This window comes from Ostrinia furnacalis, unplaced genomic scaffold, assembly GCF_004193835.3.
Source record: "Ostrinia furnacalis isolate ACB-3 unplaced genomic scaffold, ASM419383v2 OfSCF7580, whole genome shotgun sequence".
Taxonomy (NCBI): Eukaryota; Metazoa; Arthropoda; class Insecta; order Lepidoptera; family Crambidae; genus Ostrinia; species Ostrinia furnacalis.
The window spans coordinates 678,930-699,101 of NW_021137819.1; the positions used below are offsets into that span (position 1 = coordinate 678,930).

Below are 20,172 nucleotides of genomic sequence, written 5' to 3' on the forward strand. Positions count from 1 at the left end.
CTTTTTATGAGCTATGCACATGGAATAGCAAAAATAAACTAAGATTAAATTTTTTTCTTCAACTCAATTAACGAAATTTTAACGCTATCAATTTGACAGTTAGATTAATACTAATAGGGTTTTCAGGGCTAAAAAGAAGTGTTTTCATAAAAAATGTGCCTAAAATAACGTCATTACTAATTAATTGGCTGTCTTTTGTTTCCGTGATATGGGTGCAGGGTGTTTCGCAGTCGCAAGTGGCAGAACTCCGCCAACGCAATTAGTGGCGGGCAAAATTATTGAGTTGTTTTGTTAAGAACGGAAAGGCGTGAGCGGAATGATTCGATTATTGTGATTGGGTTATGGGGCCTTTGCGGTAATTAATGTATTCTTCATGCGTGTGAATGCTGATGTAATTTATGCAAATTAGACAGCTGTTAATTTAATTCAAAATTGTATGACACGGTTAAGTACCTTACCATCTGAAAATTTTATGTGCTAAAATATAAATTCCTAATTCCTTCCACCTAGTTGCTGGGTCAGACGACGTATCGTTTCAGTAATGTGACATTTTAGGAAATTTGAAATCAAAAACCTGTCATAGTATTTTATCATCATTTTACTGCGACTTCACCACCAATCCATAATTAAGTAGAGGCAGACGAGTTATGGATATCTGATAATAATTTTATTTGTCACTTGGTCGCGTGTTACGATATCCTCTGGAAAAGTGGGGGTGGCCCTATTGGCCCTATCGATATTTAGGGCTACCATCTCTAAATTTTAGCGGCCTAAAAATGACATTTTCACAAATCAACAAACACAACAGGACAAATCCGGGGAAACCCGAACAAATGAATAGAAAGCTAGATGGCGCTGTGTGAGATTGTCCAAAGATAAAAAAAAAATGACAACCCTATCCCTAATCTAATCTGCCTTAATCACATGCATTGAAAAAAATGTTTGGTGACTGCTTACACAACAAAAGTGACCACCGAACTAAGTATTATTCACTATAAAGCAAACTAAGTCTAGCTCACTACAGAATTATTTGTTTAATTTACACAACATTTTGTTCCTCATAACCAAAGTGTTCGGTGGTCACTTTTGTTGTGTAAGCAGTAACCAAACATTTTTTTCAGTGTGGGGAGTTAAAGTAACATATCATAAAATTGTTTTTCACTGACGCTGGCCCGCTTCGTGCTGGAGCAGTGCCTGCTGGACTACTCGCTGGTGTCGTACTCCGACAGCATCTTTTATAATGCGAACAGCTAGGGACTGGAATTCGCTGCCTGCTGCTGTCTTTCCTGAACACTATAATCCGGGCATTTTCAATGCGAGAACGAATAGGATGTAGGTGGGTTGGTGGTAGGGCTTGTACTAAGTCCGCCTGGCTAGCTACCACCATCTTACCTAAATCTGTCGCCATAACAACAATGTTAACAGCATTGTTGTGTTCCGGCAGTTAGAGGTAAGATAGCCAGTTCCTCCGTGGTTGAGGATTCCGGGTGAAGCTCGCTTCCACCTTCGGCCTGATCGTCACTTACCATCAGGTGAGATACAGGCCAAGAGCTTCTTCGTTGTGGATAAAAAAAATGCACTTACAGGACATGAGTTAAAGTAACTTTTCATTAAATTGCTTGTGTCTTTGTTCCAGAAGCGACATGGCATGAGCGGTTGGGTGGGCGCGACATGCGGCGCGCGCCGCTCGCGCACCCCGCCGCCGTTGCTCTCGCGCTCTCGCTTTTGCTCCGTCTCGTCAACGCCGGTGAGTCACTAGCTTTATCTGGTTTCGTCGTTTCAGCCAAATGACGTCCACTGCTGGACAAAGGCCTTCCCCAAGGTTTTCCACAATGAACGGTCCTGCGCTGCCCGCATCCAGGCTCTTCCCGCGACCTTTACCAGATCGTCGGTCCACCTAGTAGGAGGCCTGCCCACGCTACGTCTTCCAGCCCGTGGTCGCTTTCCTGCCCCAACGGCCATCGGCTCTGCGAGCTATGTGCCCCGCCCACTGCCACTTGATTTTAGCAATTCTGCGAGCTATGTCGGTTACTTTGGTTCTCCTGCGGATCTCCTCATTTCTGATTCGATCACGCAGGGAAACTTATCTGGTTTAGGCATAGCCATAATCACGTGGTTGCAGGGTAAATTTCATATATTATTTGCATGGTTACCGCCTCAGTGCCTCACCAATGAGAGCCACCCAGAAATCGGTGAAATCGTTATCGTGCGTGTCTGAACAAGGCCTAAGTCCACGAAGCCTCCTCAACCTGTCTAGCTAATGTGGAAAGTATAGGCCGAATCCTCCATTTGCCATAGAGAGGTTCTTTCTCCTGCAGCGGAAACCTCAAATACCTGAAATTGCGCGGCGCTCGCGTACCCCGCTGCAGTCAATCGCGCTCTCGCTCTTGCTCCGTCACGTCAACGCCGGTGAGTCACTAGCCTTATATCCTTTTTTATTTATTCGGAGGAAAAGTACTTACATGAAATGGCATACCTCTCCTGCGGGGACGGAGTGGGTCATCTGCAGGAATCATCAGGAAAGATGAGGCATACCTACCCACTAAACTAGCCCCGGTACTGTGCCCGATGTTTTAACATTTACATTTGGTTTATAAGTAGGTATGACTATTTAAACAATATTGAAGTGTAACCATACACACACAGTTTAATTTGGATAAGGATTGAATATGGGAAATAGGATTTAATGACCTCCAGTAGAGTTGTCTAATAATAATACTGCAACAAACAATCTAGACCTGTCTAGTAACTACTGAAAATTCATTTGCATCGTGACTCAAATACCGTCCGTTACTCAATTGCATTTCCTGTTCAATTAAACATGTGAGTACTCAGCTTTACTATTACTAAAGACACAATGATTAATTGAGATAGGTGTAGTATCGGCTAGAGAAAGAACACTTTTCTTTAGATTAAATGTCACTTCACGATGAACGTGGTCGGGTCGCGTGCGCAAGTCGTATTTGCGATTTTCATTTGTTTCTCCCACTCGTTTCGACCGATTTTGACGTGTGAATGTGATTGTGAGTGATTTAATATCGATTATTTGTTCGTTTGATTTTGTTTTTTTTTTATAGTGATGTGAATTTAGCTTGCGTCTTGTCGTGAATATAGTTGTCCAACACTGAAGTGTCTCAGCTAAGACATTGACAGGAGGGCGCTACTACATTATTAATACTGGGTTATTAGTTCCGATTTTTGCTACGTTGTACAACATTGCAGTGTCCCATACAATTATAACATTTACATGGGGGCGCTACTATGAAAACTGGTCCAATAATTGCTACTTGACGTTTCAGAATCCTTTGACTATAGTTGATTGACAATGGCAAAACACATAAACCTCACATGGCGCAGTCAGGTAAAAGGCGTTACTTTTAAGTGGAAAGGAACGTTCAAATAAAACAAAATTCTAAGCAATCTAGTAGGTACCCAGTATTCATACTAAGAGCTGTTTACCCGTAAGCGCGAACCACTCATGTCAAGTATTTATAAGGCGTGAGAGAACGACGCCCCAAGTTAACGATTTATTAATGAACTCTTCCACCTTAAGACACCCCGCAGGCTACAAACTTTTTGTCGGCCGATAGTCTGGTTGAACTGGTAATCGGTAGAAACATAAGGTGCGTAATCGGTGTGATGTGCGCAGGAATATGGATGTGCCATTATACCTTAGAAGTCGACCAAATCATCGGTCAACTAGAAGTCTTTAGAACGTACCTATTTTTGTGGAAAAAGTAGGGATGTTTCCTGGGTAAAAAAGCAAGAGTTTTAATTAGTCCGTCAGTTGGCTTATCAAAACCTATTTCCTATTTTCACCTATTTTTCCTAAACCTATTTTTCACTTTTTAACACTAATGAAAATGTAAAGTAGAGTTGCCACGAATAGTGATTTAGCCGAATACCGAATACCGAATATTCGGCAACGCTGTCGGCCGAAGCGCCGAATGTTCGGCGGCCGAATATTCGGCACAAAGTACATGCTAGTCGAGCGCGTAAATAATAATATGACAGGTTGCCCTGTCTCAATCGCGCGCGGGCGGTGTGAGGCTATTTGACTCTTTCATTCAATTGCGAGTAAATCACGTCACGGCACGCATTGACAGATTAATATAAATTACAAATTTCTGGTCGCTACTTTTCTTGATCCACGCTTCAAAACAAGTTTCCTAGGTTTTGTTCAAGCAGAAAGAGCAAGACAGAAAATTCTTATANTTTTTAGCGGCCTAGGAATGACATTTTCACAAAGCAACAAACACAACAGGACAAATCCGGGGAAACCCGAACAAATGAATAGAAAGTTAGATGGCGCTGTGTGAGATTGTCCAAAGATAAAAAAAAAATGACAACCCTATCCCTATTCTAATCTGCCTTAATCACATGCACTGAAAAAATGTTTGGTGACTGCTTACACAACAAAAGTGACCACCGAACTAAGTATTATTCACTATAAAGCAAACTAAGTCTAGCTCACTACAGAATTATTTGTTTAATTTACACAACATTTTTTCCTCATAAACAAAGTGTTCGGTGGTCACTTTTGTTGTGTAAGCAGTAACCAAAAATTTTTTTCAGTGTGGATAGTTAAAGTATCATAAAATTGTTTTTCACTGACGCTGGCCCGCTTCGTGCTGGAGCAGTGCCTGCTGGACTACTCGCTGGTGTCGCACTCCGACAGCAACTTTTATAATGGAATTCGTTGCCTGCTGTTTTCGTTGCGAGTCCAATGACACTTTAACTTTCCCCCGGGACAAACTTGACCTTCATTGGTTGGGTTTTTGTGGCGGTCAAGCTGTAGATCCTGGCTACACAGGAGTTGCAGTGGTGGGAACGAGAGGTGGGAATAGTCCCGTGTCTTTCCCGAACACTATAATCCGGGCATTTTGAAGGCGAGAGCGAATAGGCACTTACAGGACATGAGTTAAAGTAACTTTTCATTAAATTGTTTGTGTCTTTGTTCCAGAAGCGACATGGCATGAGCGGTTGGGTGGGCGCGACATGCGGCGCGCGCCGCTCGCGCACCCCGCCGCCGTTGCTCTCGCGCTCTCGCTCTTGCTCCGTCTCGTCAACGCCGGTGAGTCTCTAGCTTTCCATCCTTTTTTTCACACTAAGGAAAAAAATAAGCTTCCTAAACCCATTTAGCCTTCGTAGGAAGTGTAGGCCAAATCCTCCATTTGCCTCTAGTAAATTAGAGTGGTTATTTCTACCGTGGAGACTTAAATACCTAAAATTGCGCGCCGCTCGCGCACCCCGCCGCCGTTGCTCTCGCGCTCTCGCTCTTGCTCCGTCTCGTCAACGCCGGTGAGTCACTAGCTTTATCTGGTTTAGGCATAGCGATGATTACCGTGGTTGCAGGGTAAATTTCATATTTGCATGGTTACCGCCTCAGTGCCTCGCCAATGAGAACCAGCCAGAAATCGGTGAAATCGTTATCGTGCGTGTCTGAACGAGGCCTAAGTCCACGAAGCCTCCCCAACCTATCTAGCTAATGTGGAAAGTGTAGACTAAATCCTCCATTTGCCTTAGAGAGGTTCTTCCTCCTGCAGTGGAGAATTAAAATAACTGAAATTGCGCGCCGCTCGCGCAGCCCGCCGCAGTCAATCGCGCTCTCGCTCTTGCTCCGTCTTGTCAACGCCGGTGAGTCACTAGCTTTATCTTTTTTTTCTTCGAAAAATGCTTTGCGTATACTTACCTACAGGTCGATGAGGACGACCAATAGGTTATGTTGCGGGATTCTCCTTATCAGAAGAGCGGGCCTACTCAGTAAAAATTAACGGTGAGCTCTGGGTGGGTGAATCATTGTTCTAAAATGGACACTCGTCCACAGCACCGGCTTAGGCTATGGCTCACTCTGGAGTATCTCTGATGGTAGATCTCACTGCCTATTATCCTACGTCAATGAAGCATTCCCGACCCGTCTGTTTAGCGTAGGGAGTGTAGACCAAATCCTCCATTTCCCTCTAGTAAATTAAAGAGGCTATTCCTCCTACCGTGGCAACGCTGGTGAATCACTAGCTTTATACTTACCGGTGAATCACTAGCTTTATACTTACCGGTGAATCACTAGCTTTATACTTATCATGAGGTCTGGTTCAGACACAGTGATAATTGCGCGCTTGGTGAGCATTTCTCGTACGTTTGCATCAAATTACGAGTATAACCGCACGGTTACCGCCTCACTAATCAGGAACCAGCCCTAAGTCAAAGAAGCCTCCCCATCCCCAAGCGAATAATTTGAGGAGTGTACGCCGAATCCTCCATTTCTAGGTTCTTCCTCCAGTTCCTCCAGTAGAGTTGTCTAATAATAATGCTATAAGTCTAATAAACATTCTAGGCAGGTAAGAACTACTGAAAATTCATTTGTATCATGACTCAAATACAATGCGTTACTCAATTGCATTTCCTGTTCAATTAAACATGTGAGTACTCAGCTTTACTATTACTAAAGACACAATGATTAATTGAGATAGGTGAAGTATCGGCTAGAGAAAGAACACTTTTCTTTAGATTAAATGTCACTTCACGATGAAGGTGGTCGGGTCGCGTGCGCAAGTCGTATTTGCGATTTTCATTTGTTTCTCCCACTCGTTTCGACCGATTTTGACGTGTGAATGTGATTGTGAGTGATTTAATATCGATTATTTGTTCGTTTGATTTTGTTCTTTTATAGTAATGTGAATTTAGTAAATGTAAATGCAAGTGAAAATAGACGCTTGCGTCTTGTCGTGAATATAGTTGTCCAACACTGAAGTGTCTCAGCTAAGACATTGATAATTGATAGGAGGACGTTACTATCAATAGTGGGTTATGAGTTCCGATTTTTGCTACGTTGTACAACCTTGCAGTGTCCCAAAGCATTATAATATTTACATGAGGGCCCTATTATGAAAACTGGTCCAATAATTGCCACTTGACGTTTCAGAATCCTTTTATAGCCTGACCAGGAACATAAAAACCCTCGCCATGTTGCGGAAAACTAATGGTACTAATTTCTTTTAATGGCAACAGTAACTGAAAACTTCATTGACATGTCAGACTATTGTTGTCAAAGTGTAAACAAACTTTATTTTAAATGTTTGCAATTGATTTTGTGAATTAAATTGCTAAAATATTTTTATAGTCGTGAAAGAAAAGTGGTTCACGATGTGTTAATGTATTTGTCGAAGAGAAATACTAAGGGTTCGGACAATATTTTCATTGAATAATGTTTCCGACAAAGGTTGTCAAATTGACTGACATGTTTATCGTATAGTACAGTCCACTATGAAAATTAGCTGTAGTCTGTTTCAACTACTTATTTTAATGTTTTTTGTCACTTTCTAAGTTTTGAATTTTATGGAATTGGGAAAGAAGTACCGAGTTTGAAGGGTTCATGAGCAGACATTGCAGTTGAATATTCAAGCTCTGAATTTGATTATTGATGAATAATAAAATAAATCCTACTAACTCGATTGATGGTTTCATTTAATTTATTTAAACCAGGTTACCTTTAATAATATTTTTCGTTAATTTATGAAAATATCAAATTAGCCCGTAATCCTGAATCCTGATACATAAATTTAGCCTATTAATTTAACACATGTACGACTGTACTCAGTGTTGCACTATCAAATGCAATTGAAGCGCCTCTATGCCAGGGTTTTTATGTTCCTGGTCAGGCTATACTATAGTTGATTGACAATGGCAAAACACATAACCCTCCTTCTGGCGCAGTCGGGTAAAAGGCGTTACTTTTAACTGGAAAGGAACGTTCAAATACAACAAAATTCTAAGCAATCTAGTAGGTACCCAGTATTCATACTAAGAGCTGTTTACCGGTAAGCGGGAACTACTCATGTCAAGTATTTATACGGCGTGAGAGAAGCGCCCCAAGTTAACGATTTATTAATGAACTCTTCCACCTTAAGACACCCCGCAGGCTACAAACTTTTTGTCGACTGATAGTATGGTTGGGCTGGTAATCAGTATAAACATAATTATATGAAGGTGCGTATTCGGTGTGATGTGCGCAGGAATATGGATGTGCCATTATACCTGAGAAGTCGACCAAATCATCGGCCAACTAGAAGTCTTTAGAACGTACCTATTTTTGTGGAAAAAGTTAATATAATTAGGCCGCTTGTACACGTCACGAAAAGTCTCCGGCGCTGACCAAGAAATAATAATCTTGTCTGCGCTAGATACAACACGCGGTGAACGCGCACTGTTTGACTTTTCGTAGCTAGGTCCGACGAAATTCGTGTCTTGTCTTCGGCATACACGGTTAAACATAGCGTGTACAAGAAGCCTTACCTAACTGCAGAGTCTGTAAATAAACTGTCTAATTTCTAGTACTTCAGCCAACACTTTTCCCTGACTTTGACCCATACTTTTGATCTGATTGTCAAAAAATCTACGACAAGTTTCAGCATTTTATCCTTCGTCACATGTTGCTAAAATATCAATGAAAATAAAAGTTATGAATATTAATAATATTCCCCCAGAGCCTCGCAGTAAATGGTTCGTTTGATACGGAAAGCGTATGCTTCATTATTGGGACGTGATCAGATTTAAAGCCTTTCGTACAAAAAATATGGCACCCAATGTGACCCAATAAAGTAGGTAATGTTTGTCTTTTTGAAAAGGTTGAACAAGGACAGGATTTGTTTTAGATAGAAATAACGACACTATTCCCACCTTTTCTTCCCACCGCTGCAACTCCTGTGTAGCCAGGATCCACAGCTTGACCGCCAATAAAAACCCAACCAGTGAAGGTCAAGTTTGTCCCGGAGAAAGGTTAAACTGTCATTGGACCTGCAACGAAATTAATCATAAGAACATAGGAGGAGTTCGAAGAAATTCGAAGTTCAGAGAGAAATAGTAAATATAGTAGGTACAAGTGAGAGCAAAGCTAGGTATAAAGATACTGTGTTAATGAAAGATTTCTTTATTATAACGGTCACGTTCACGTTAAATGTCGTGGCATATTAAGTAGTGGGTGTGATATCAACCAATATTAGGTGGGTGGGTAGGTACTGGGTATGCTACTTAGCAAACAATTTAATATGAGAGTTGCTATTACCACAGAATAACTAATAAATACCTGCTAGCGCCAACGTTTATGCATCTTAGTGCATGTGAATACTTCTCTATGTAAACTATCTAAGTTATAATATAGAGTTTAACCCATTTAGACCTACCGTACCCTGTGTGGTACAGTATCTTTTTGAAAATATTTTGAAATACCAAACTGTCGTTAAGTTTTAAAAATGATGGTGACAGTAAGCTTAAAGTGATTATTTTACATAAAAATATTTAAAAATTATGTTTTAACAAGTGGTTTTGGAAATATTTATGAAATCCCTCGACAGAAAATAAAAAAAAAATTTACAATGTATTCAAGAAGGTATTATTTCTTATTATTTATGATAAATTATATTATTTATCAATTTTATTTTAAAAATAGAGTACAATAGATAATTATCATGACTACTAATAAAATATTATTGAGATTATTTTTATACGGTTTATTCCAGTCTAAAATAGGTGTACCGTATAAGGTACAGTAGGTCTATGCATGAGCATATCATGCGAGAAAATATAATTTATTTTTTATTATTATTATTTGTTTTAGGCTATTGATGCTTCACTATAATATTGCCACAACTCATGAAAAATTTGGTAATTTCAGCAAACATAAAGCAATTTTGGTATTTTCCTACTGCTGTCTTGTCAGATGACCGCTAATGATGATCAGACTGACGAAGATTCAGGCGATAAAGATAGTTTCAATGTAAATAATTACCCTCAGAGTTTTCTTCGATGGAATTGCTGAATTTCCATCGTCGTGTTGCTAAATGCGATTACAAATAGCACTAAACGTAACAAGTCAGAAGAAACCAGGTCTTCTTCAGCTATCCTCACTAACTTCGGAGATAGTAGGAAAAAAAAAACAAACGTGGTTAGTATCACAGAAAACGTCTTACAAGATATGCCAAGAATGATACTGGTGATTATGTGATTTTATTTTTAATTTATATCATACAAAAAATAATAAAAACTTTGTTTGAACAACGAGTATGTTTTGCATGCTTATAGACCTACTGTACCCTATATGGTACGGGCTCCCCACGGCCCCCTATTTATGGATTATTTTTTTAAATATTTTTTTCATGATTTTTATGCTTCCCTTTGAAAGTTTTTGCTGAAAAATCAAATTTTATTTACAAAAATAATTATCGGTCTAAATGGGTTAATATCTTTGATACCAAATAAATATTTTTTCTTTCTTTCTAATAAGCACCAAATACCCAAGTGTCGTAAAAGGCATTATTTTTTGCCCCTAACCTAAATCTGTCTTATTTCTATAAAAAAGTAACAGCAGTAAAAAAAATGAAAGCTCTACTTAAATAGTGTTTTCCTCTAGGTACTACTATCAACAAGAAAAGGGAGACAATTGACTAGATTATCTACCTTTTTGCTATTCAAAGGCCTTTGTAATGAAAATATTGAAGATTCAAAGGTTGGAATAAATATTAGATCAAGAAAAACACTAACTTCGTAACGCTACGAAGAGTAACTGGCTATCTTAAATTGCTTTTTCTCTACTTTAAACTGATGAATTTGATTGAAAAGAGGAAATACTTTTTTCCCTTATTTCTTCCAAGTCTGTGTTGATGAAATTTTGTATACGAATTATGTTAAAAGTAGAATTAAACTGCAAGTCATACAAATAACTATTACGTTACCTCTTTACCTAATATTGCGCTTTTAAAGATAAGTAAAGATAACTTTTCATTGGGAGTACGGGACAGCTACTGTAGAATAATTTTATTAAAAAATATTCAGTAAATGAAATGCAGTAAGCTCACTCTTTACTTATTTCTGACAACAAAAAATATTTACACAGATAATAAAATAGTTTTTTAAATATAGATTTTCAAAGAAAACTGATCTGGTCTATTTCAATACAGATTCAATACAGATGCGGTCAAGGGTTTGAATATGAACGGTATACATTTTAGTTGGTATTTACATGCTCATAATTATGTTGTCCTGAAGTGGTGGTAGGGCAAGCTTGGCAAGCAAGCTAATTGGGACGTGTATAAAGCGCTCTGGAAAGGGCCTGAGTTCTGAATAAAATCTTTGACTTTGATTTATTTGAATGTTTATTCTTTTTTTTTATTGCTTAATAGCACGTTATCACAACAATATACTCCTTGTGCTTACCTCGATGTGCTTTTGTCTGTACAAGCTCTTACGCCCGTATTCACAAACATTACTATGAGGTCTCACAGTGCGCTTGGACGCACAGGGTGACACACGAACTAATCACAGAGCTCTATTCAACGCTGTGCGTTCGATTTGCTGCTTCACTTAAGCAAGCATTGTTTGTGAATACGGGCGTTAGTCTAAAACTAGGTTCTTGGCATGTTGGCATTGAGAGATGTCAAATAAATTTGCAAAGTGTGCTTTTTGTAAGTTATTTTAGGTTTAAACCCGAGCTTTCTGTGCCTATAATATTTGTGCCAAATGGGAACGGACACATGGGCGTGAGGTAGTGGCATAATGACAGTGTATAATAGTAATTAATGGTATCGATTGCTACGGTCAGAGGCGGACATAAAGGTTTTATGGCACTCGCCAGTAACGGCTGACCCTGTGACATCACTTCGTTTGATGACAAAGTCTCATACATGACGTTTTAAACGTGGCCTTAGATTTTGTTGTAGGAGTTGATGTCACAAAGTAATACCCACCTTCTTAGGGATGTCCGAGAGACTAATAAGATGCTTGTTGTAACGGCTGACCCTGTCACATACTTCGTTTGATGAGTGAGACAAAGTTTCATACAGCAGTACTTACAGGACCTTTTATAGAAGACCTTAGTTAACCTGAAACTTATTAAAGTATAGTTAGGGTGTAGATTTTCCTTCCAATTATTATAAATTAACCCGTCGCTTGCCTCTCTAACTGACGTAACTGACATTTTGGAAAATTTTCAGGCGATTTGACAGATCTTGTCTTGCGAAAAAATCAGTCTTGCGAAATTGATTAAGATGGTGTAGATAACTCATTTTCGAAAAAAAAATCAGATACGTCAGTTAGAGAGGCAAGCGACGAACCAACAGACAGATATAAAGATAACTAATGACTATTCATAGTATTCATATATTCTGTCTCAAGACTTGGAGAGAATTGGTTAAATGTGTTTATCATATCTAGCCTATTTAAGCCTATTATTTTGGTCAAATCTTGTTATGTCAGACAGTGAGACCTTTATCGGAAAATATAACCAATTTATTATAATTATTATAGTAAAAAAAAATTTGACGCTTATAAAACGTGATCTTTCCAGCATAGCTGGAATGTTATCCCATCTTCGCGTATGGAACACGTACAAAACCAACATCAAGTTAGATCTTTAAAATAATGTTCTTTTCCAGGTTCAATGGGACCCGGTGTGCCAGAGAATATAACCGTGACATTCCTCAACCCGACCACGGTGAAGGTCTCGTGGTCAACCACGGCGGACCTCGTGGAGAAGTATGACGTCACGTACAAGCCCTCGGACGCGAGGTAAGAGATCTGTTGCGAGTGGCCTCTATGAGCTTGGCTTCTCTCCCTAGTGTTGTTAGACCAACATTCATCATTCATATTTAAAAGTACCTTAAGAATACATCCAATAAAATAGAAAAACGCGCGCACCCTAACACTCTACCATGAGTTTACATTAAAAACGTAATAGCTGTGAGTGCGTAAAAATAACCGCTAGGGGCACTGTACAATAATTAAATAAGTAAATAAAATCTTTAAAAAATAACTTATTTGACAGTTTAAACTCTAGAATAAACATTGTTATAAAAGATAAAATTATACATGTGCCTAAACTAGGAAAATTTTCCTGTGTCTCAGGCGAAATAAAAGCTTAACGATACTTTAAATAACATCACTAGCAAAATACATAATAGGTACATACATTATAATCAGTCTACTTACGCATAATGTTGAAACTAAAAATTAAAATCGATATACATCAAGTAATTCTGGTTACATTATGCTACGTAATATTGCTCACTTAGCGTTTTCTATTACATACGGCATGCAGCAGGTGTCATTGTAGGTACGGGTATAAAGAAAAGGCATAGTATTGCTGGACGTAATACGCTGTAATACATACCATATTATGTGTTACTACGTGTCAACCTATCCCTGTCACAATACGCCATCATCGGCAGTCATCCATCACTCCCTTCATTAAGTCGTCGCCTAAACCCAACGTCTAAGTAACGGTTGTACAAACCGCGCTAATTACAGTGACCCATATTTTAGGCAGACTTAATAAAGATACTTTGCAATAATATTATTTGGTACACAGGGTGTTAGGTAAATAGGTATATGAGCCGACACTATCCCATGTTAACATGGGCATTTATAAATGCTATGGTGAAGTCAGGATATCATCGTTTAATTTTTTTAATTTTTAAATAAATTTTATAAAATCCGATTTATATGAAAATTAAAATAATTAAAATGAAGATATCAATTTTCTGACTTCACCATACCATTTGATTTATATGCCCATGTTAACATGGGCTAGTGTCGGCTCATATACCCATTTACCTAACACAATGTATAGGTTTGTTGCTGAATTTTTGTAATACAATTTATGGAGTAACCCTCTAGTCAAGCTGTATCTAAAAAATAATAGGAGTTATTATGGACAATGGACATGTGACAAAATAATGTCAATTTATTTTATACGTTTAGATGAATGTTGGTCTAAGGAAACTCTATTTTGGCTGTTTGCTTTTTATTTAACTGTGTTCTACCTTGAACTATATCAACCTTATTGCAATTTTTAGTGCGTTCCTTACCCATGAAACTAAACGTACTAAGTATGAGTGGATGTTCTTGTTGTTGACCTTACTAATCAGTCTCAATGTTAACTCTACGATGCGATGGAGTGTGAAATGTTTTCAGCACTTAACAAACTATGACGTTTGTGTCAAATATCAAGTTTGACCCCAAACTTGTCAATTAAGTCATTTTTCAATTAATATGACTTAATCTANCAATGAAAAAATACTTTTCAAAATAAAACACACGTGTTTGTTGTCACGGCAAAAACCACATGGCCGATATTAATTGATTTTAGTTGTGTATCGCTGAGTGTTGCAATTACAGACTTTCAATAAATACTTTACGAAATATGAGGGTGGTACAATTTACCCGGCGGTACAATATACCGAACTCTCCCCTATAATAGTAATTAATGGTATCGATTCCTGCGGTCAGACGCGGACATAAAGGTTTTATGGCACTCGCCAGTAACGGCTGACCCTGTGACATCACTTCGTTTGATGACAAAGTCTCATACATGACTTTTTAAACGTGGCCTTAGATTTTGTTGTAGGAGTTGATGTCACAAAGTAATACCCACCTTCTTAGGGATGTCCGAGAGACTAATAAGATGCTTGTTGTAACGGCTGACCCTGTCAAATACTTACTTCGTTTGATGAGTGAGACAAAGTTTCATACAGGAGTACCTACTTACAGGACCTTTTATAGAAGACCTTAGTTAGATTTTGCGGTTGGAATTACTATTGCAAACCTGAAACTTATTAAAGTGGGTTAGTTAGGGTGTTAGGGATTTTCCTTCCAATTTATATAAATTAACCAACAGACACAGATATAAAGATAATTAAGGACTATTCATTCATTCTTATATTCTGTCTCAAGAATTGGAGAGAGTTGGTTAAATGTGTTTATCATTTCTGGCCTATTTAAGCCTATTATTTTGGTCAAATCTTATGTCAGATAGTAAGACCTTTATCGGAAAATGTAACGTATTTATTCTAGGTAATTATAAGTAAAAAAAAATTTGACGTTTATAAAACGTGGCCTTTCCAGCATAGCTGGAATGTTATCCCATCTTCGCGTATGGAACACGTACAAAACCAACATCAAGTTCGATCTTTAAAACCGTTTTCTTTTCCAGGTTCAATGGGACCCGGTGTGCCAGAGAATATAACCGTGACATTCCTCAACCCGACCACGGTGAAGGTCTCGTGGTCAACCACGGCGGACCTGGTGGAGAAGTATGACGTCACGTACAAGCCCTCGGACGCGAGGTAAGAGATCTGTTGCGAGTGGCCTCTATGAGCTTAGCTTTTCTTTCTCGAGTTCTTTGACCAACATTCATCTAAATAAATATGACGTATGGATCACTACTTGAGCTGATTTTGCTCAATAATAAATGTTTTATGCAGTAAATATGGTATATAAACATCGTAAATGAAGGCTTGCATTAAAAAAACTAAATTCAACATTTCGGGACTACTATCTCTCTATACCAACGCTGCAACTCTTCCATAGTTACAGTGCTACAGTTTGACTGATGATAAAAATCTAACCAATGAAGGAAAACTCTCAACATGTAAAAATATAATGCGTTTCTTCATTTCCGTTTAAGTAACCTGTATATCTTTGTACAAGAAAATGAATTCGTGTCCTTAAAACTCGCTCAGCACTTAAAGACTGCTGGGAAATCATAATCTACTTCAGTCAGTCTCAAATAGTTTGTGTCACCCGAAGTGGTCAAAAAGTCCAACACAACTTTATTCTAATTTAACAAAGACGTGTTGCGAACTTTTTGGCTACTTTGGGTGTCACGAACTATTTGACGCTACCTGTACAAAATTTAATGTAAAGTCGACGGCACATCAGACTCTACATTTTTGTTATAAAATCGTACTTACAATTTCATAGATCTTAGTAGGTATTAGCACAGGTATTAGGCTTGATTTGCCATCGCGTCGTGATGTACGAAAATACAGAAAAGGCATAGTATTGCTGGACGTCATACGCTGTAACACATACCATACTATGTGTTACTACGTATTAACCTATCCTTGTCACAATACGCCATCGGCAGCCATCCATCACTTGCTTCATTATGTCGTCGCCTAAACCCAGCGACTAAGTAACGGTTGTACAAACCGCGCTAATTACAGTGACCCATATTTTAGGCATACTTAATAAAGATACGTTGCAATAATAATATTATTTGGCAACTATGTAGGCAGGTACTAGCTTTTGTCCGCGGCTTCACCCGGTATATTATATCACTATAATTTAAAAAATATATGTTATTCTGGGTTGTAAACAATAATACTGTAAAGTTCCATCGAAATCTGTTCAGTAGTTTTTGCGTGAAAGAGTACCTAACAAACATCCAGACATCCTGACATGAAGACATCAAAACTTTCGCATTTATAAATTAGTACGATAATAGACATTTTCTGTTTATTTTACTTTGTTGCTGAATTTTTGTAATACAATTTATGTTGTAGCCCTCTAGTCAAGCTATTGACTATCATAATGTGAATTATTTATACATTTAGATGAATTTGGTCCAAGGGAATTCTATTTTAGCTGTTTGCTTTTTTATTTAACTGTATTCTACCTTGAACTATATCAACCTTATTGCAATTCTTAGTGCGTTCCTTACCCATGACACTAAACGTACTAAGTATTAGTGGATGTTCTTGTTGTTGACCTTACTAATCAGTCAGTCTCAATGTTAACTCTACGATACGATGGAGTGTGAAATGTTTTCAGCACTTAACAAACTATGACGTTTGTGTCAAATATCAAGTTTGACCCCAAACTTGGTTGGGTATTAGTCAATTAAGTCATTTTACAAATAAATTTTTATATGACTTCATCTATAAAATATATGGGTTGGGAAAGCTTGATTAATAAAGTCCGTACTCTAGCATCTAGACAGACAGTGTATACGCCAACTTAATCTCGTTAGAGGCGTGATTTAACTTTGTCACCACGGGGAATCGAACCCAACTTGGTATTAAATTTCGAAACCCCATTAATGGTGGAGCAACTTTGAAATTGACTCATTGAGAATTTTAACTGGACGCCCTTTTGTAATTAATTTATGAACATGCCATATAATTATGTATATCAAATGTATCGAAAATAGAGTAAATGATAGGTCTTTTTGGGAGATTTACTATTTAAAGATGATTCTTACTTAACGTAAATGTATTAGTGGTCATGAATTGAGGTCACTTCAGAAAGCAACTATGCAATTACGTCGTAGGCACTTGGATGCAGACAGACTGGTTGTGGAAATCCTTGTGGGAGGCCTTTGTCCAGCAGTGGACGTCTTTTGGCTGAAACGAAACGAGGAAGTAAATGGTAATAAATAGCTGCAGTAAGCAATCATTAAAATTAAAAAACTAGCCCATTGTGTTCATAAGAAAACTCTCACTATTTTTAGATGCACTTCAAAAATACAAACCAGCCGTTTCAGCCTAGCGTGTACGGTCGGGTAATTTAATTGAAAGGTACAGTCTGCCACAAAGAAATCCACATAATAGCGGAACTCCGGAAATTCCGGAAATACGGGCAAACAGCCCGAAGAATGATACAATGCGTGCGAACCGCAGCTTTCGTTGTTCGATAATTTTTATTGTGAATGATGTTTGTTTGCGGAATTGCTTTTAGCTTTGAATCTGCGTTATAATGGGGCGTTCTGTTATTATATTTATGTTATTCTAATGACATCAGTAATGGACCGGCCAGTGTTTCGGAGAACCGACGAAAAATAAAGTAAACGTCCTACAATACGAATTCTCGAGTGGTGAAATGTATTGTAGGACAATTTCGCACCACCGATTTTACACCATTAGAAGATAGCTATTAGCGACTGGAAAAAAAATGGAGATCGTGATGTAGGGAGTTTCTTGAGGGAGGCATACGTCTAATAGTGGACCGGCATATTAGGATAAAATGATGATGATGACTGGTAATAAACCTACACTTTTTAATCACACACATCTCCATAATGTCACCTTAGAGTAGGGTTGCCATAAGTGTGGGGACTCAGACGGGGACATTTAAAGAAAAACTATTAAAGGTAGAAAAAAGGAGCTTTTATTACAACAATAGGTATTAATCAACATTAACCAAAGTATTAAGTATCTGTCAACATTTTTTAATTAGCACACTTTCCCCCTTAGTCTTACTAATAATGGTTGTATAGCGGTGGTATAGCTTACAATCTTTTGACCTTATCTGTCATTGTGACATTTGAATTTGACAGATAAGGACAAAACATTGTATAGCTATACCGCCACTATACAACCATTATTAGTAAGGGGGTATGTAATCAACAAACATAAAATTAACAATAGTCACTATTGCCGACCTGAGCCGAGCGCAAGCCGAACGAGCGAGAGCGCCCGATAGTGTACGATAGTGTGCGTGACCGTGTGCGACAGTGTTCCCTATGTGCCTACTAATGCGCAATTGCTCTGNAAATCTGCTGCATATTCATAAAATATAAGAAAAAAATATTTTCATGTTTATTTAACCTGATTTTTATATTTTAAAAGTATTCAAACATTTAGATAATAACGTTAAAACATTTAAAAATAATCGTATGAGAACATTTTCGACTTCTCCACGGACGAAGTTGCGGGCAAAAGCTATTTGTAAAATAATTAGACTAAATTATTAAAAGTGCCTACCCAAAGTCATTATTCCACGCGGACGAAGTCGCGGGCACAGCTAGTCTATAAGATATATGGGTTGGGAAACCTTGATTAATCAAGTCCGTACTCTAGCATCTAGACAGACAGTGTATACGCCAACTTAATCTCGTTAGAGGCGTGATTTAACTTTGTCACCGCGGGGAATCGAACCCAACTTAGTATTAAATTTCGAAACCCCATTAATGATGGAGCAACTTTGAAATTGACTCATTGAGAATTTTAACTGGACGCCCTTTTGTAATTTGTGAACATGCAATATCTATATCTATAATATAAAAATGAATAGCAAAATGTGTTGGTAAGCGCATAACTCAACAACGCCTGGATCAATTTTACCAATTCTTTTTTTTAAATGTTTGTTGAAGTCCAAGGATGGTTTTTACAGCGAGAAAAGTTTGAATAATTTCCGGGTAAACCCTAAAAAACTCAAAACTTCACCCCTAAGGGTAAAACGGGGTCCACGCGTACGAAGTCGCGGGCGGCCGCTAGTATCAAATAAGTATCAATAATAGAGTAGATGATAATAGGTTTTGTTTGGGATATTTACTATTTAGATGAATCTTAAGGTAATGTAGATACTTTGAACCATGAATTATGGTCATTTGCGTAATAAGTAAGGAATAATATAGGTCTCAGGATGCACCTGAGTGTGGGCAGCGCAGAACCGGTCATTGTGGAAATCCTCGGGAGAGGTCTTTATCTAGCAGTAGACGTCTTTTGGCTGAAACGAAACGAGGAAGTACCTAAATGTTAATAAATAGCTGCAGTAAGCAATCATTAAAATTAAAAAACTAGCCCATTGTGTTCATAAGAAAACTCTCACTATTTTTAGATGCACTTCACAAAATACAAACGTCTACTTCCAGTCGTTTCAGCTTTTCAGCCTAGCGTGCACGGTCGGGTAATTTAATTGAAAGGTACAGTCTGCCACAAAGAAATCCACATAATAGCGGAACTCCGGAAATTCCGGAAATACGGGCAAACAGCCCGAAGAATGATACAATGCGTGCGAACCGCAGCTTTCGTTGTTCGATAATTTTTATTGTGAATGATGTTTGTTTGCGGAATTGCTTTTAGCTTTGAATCTGCGTTGTAATGGGGCGTTCTATTATTATATTTATGTGATTCCAATAACATGTACCTAAGTAATGGGCCGGTCACTAGTATTAATGTGTCGGAGAACAGACGAAAAGTGGAGTAAATGGGTTCTAGAATGGAGTCTCCTTTCTCGGCAAACGTAGCGTAGCTCACATCAACTTGCTCGATGCACTGATGACCGATAAAAGTTGCCAGCGACTACAAAAAGCTGGAGAACGCGATTTGTATAATTTGTTGAGGGTAACGTTTAACAGTGAACCTCCATAGGCGGATGATGATAAATGGTAATAAATCTACACTTTTCAATCACACTCATCTCCATAATGTCACCTTAGAGTGAAAACCTTAGGAATGCATTTTTTCTCATATTTATACATTTCAGTCAATCTTACAGAATATAACAGTTCTGGATATAAAAGTGGGTAAACTCTAAGGCGTCGATAAGTGGTTGAAGACTCGTTGGAAGATATTATCGTCCATTCTAAGCTTTTTGAGGATACAAATAAAGTGTGCAATC

The 20,172-nt window shown here is 38.1% G+C and overlaps 1 protein-coding gene across 1 annotated transcript in view; it reads left to right on the forward strand.

Annotated features, from left to right (window-relative positions):
- LOC114365278 (tenascin-R-like) overlaps positions 1 to 15,117 on the forward strand; it is a 95,105-nt gene extending 79,988 nt beyond the window's left edge. The window contains exons 2-5 of the mRNA XM_028321793.1: positions 1,637 to 1,747; positions 12,426 to 12,558; positions 14,722 to 14,732; positions 14,981 to 15,117. Coding sequence (XP_028177594.1) covers positions 1,672 to 1,747; positions 12,426 to 12,558; positions 14,722 to 14,732; positions 14,981 to 15,117 — 357 coding nt within the window. The 5' untranslated portion in view covers positions 1,637 to 1,671. The remainder of the gene's footprint in view (positions 1 to 1,636; positions 1,748 to 12,425; positions 12,559 to 14,721; positions 14,733 to 14,980) is intronic.
- The last annotated feature ends 5,055 nt before the right edge of the window (positions 15,118 to 20,172 follow it).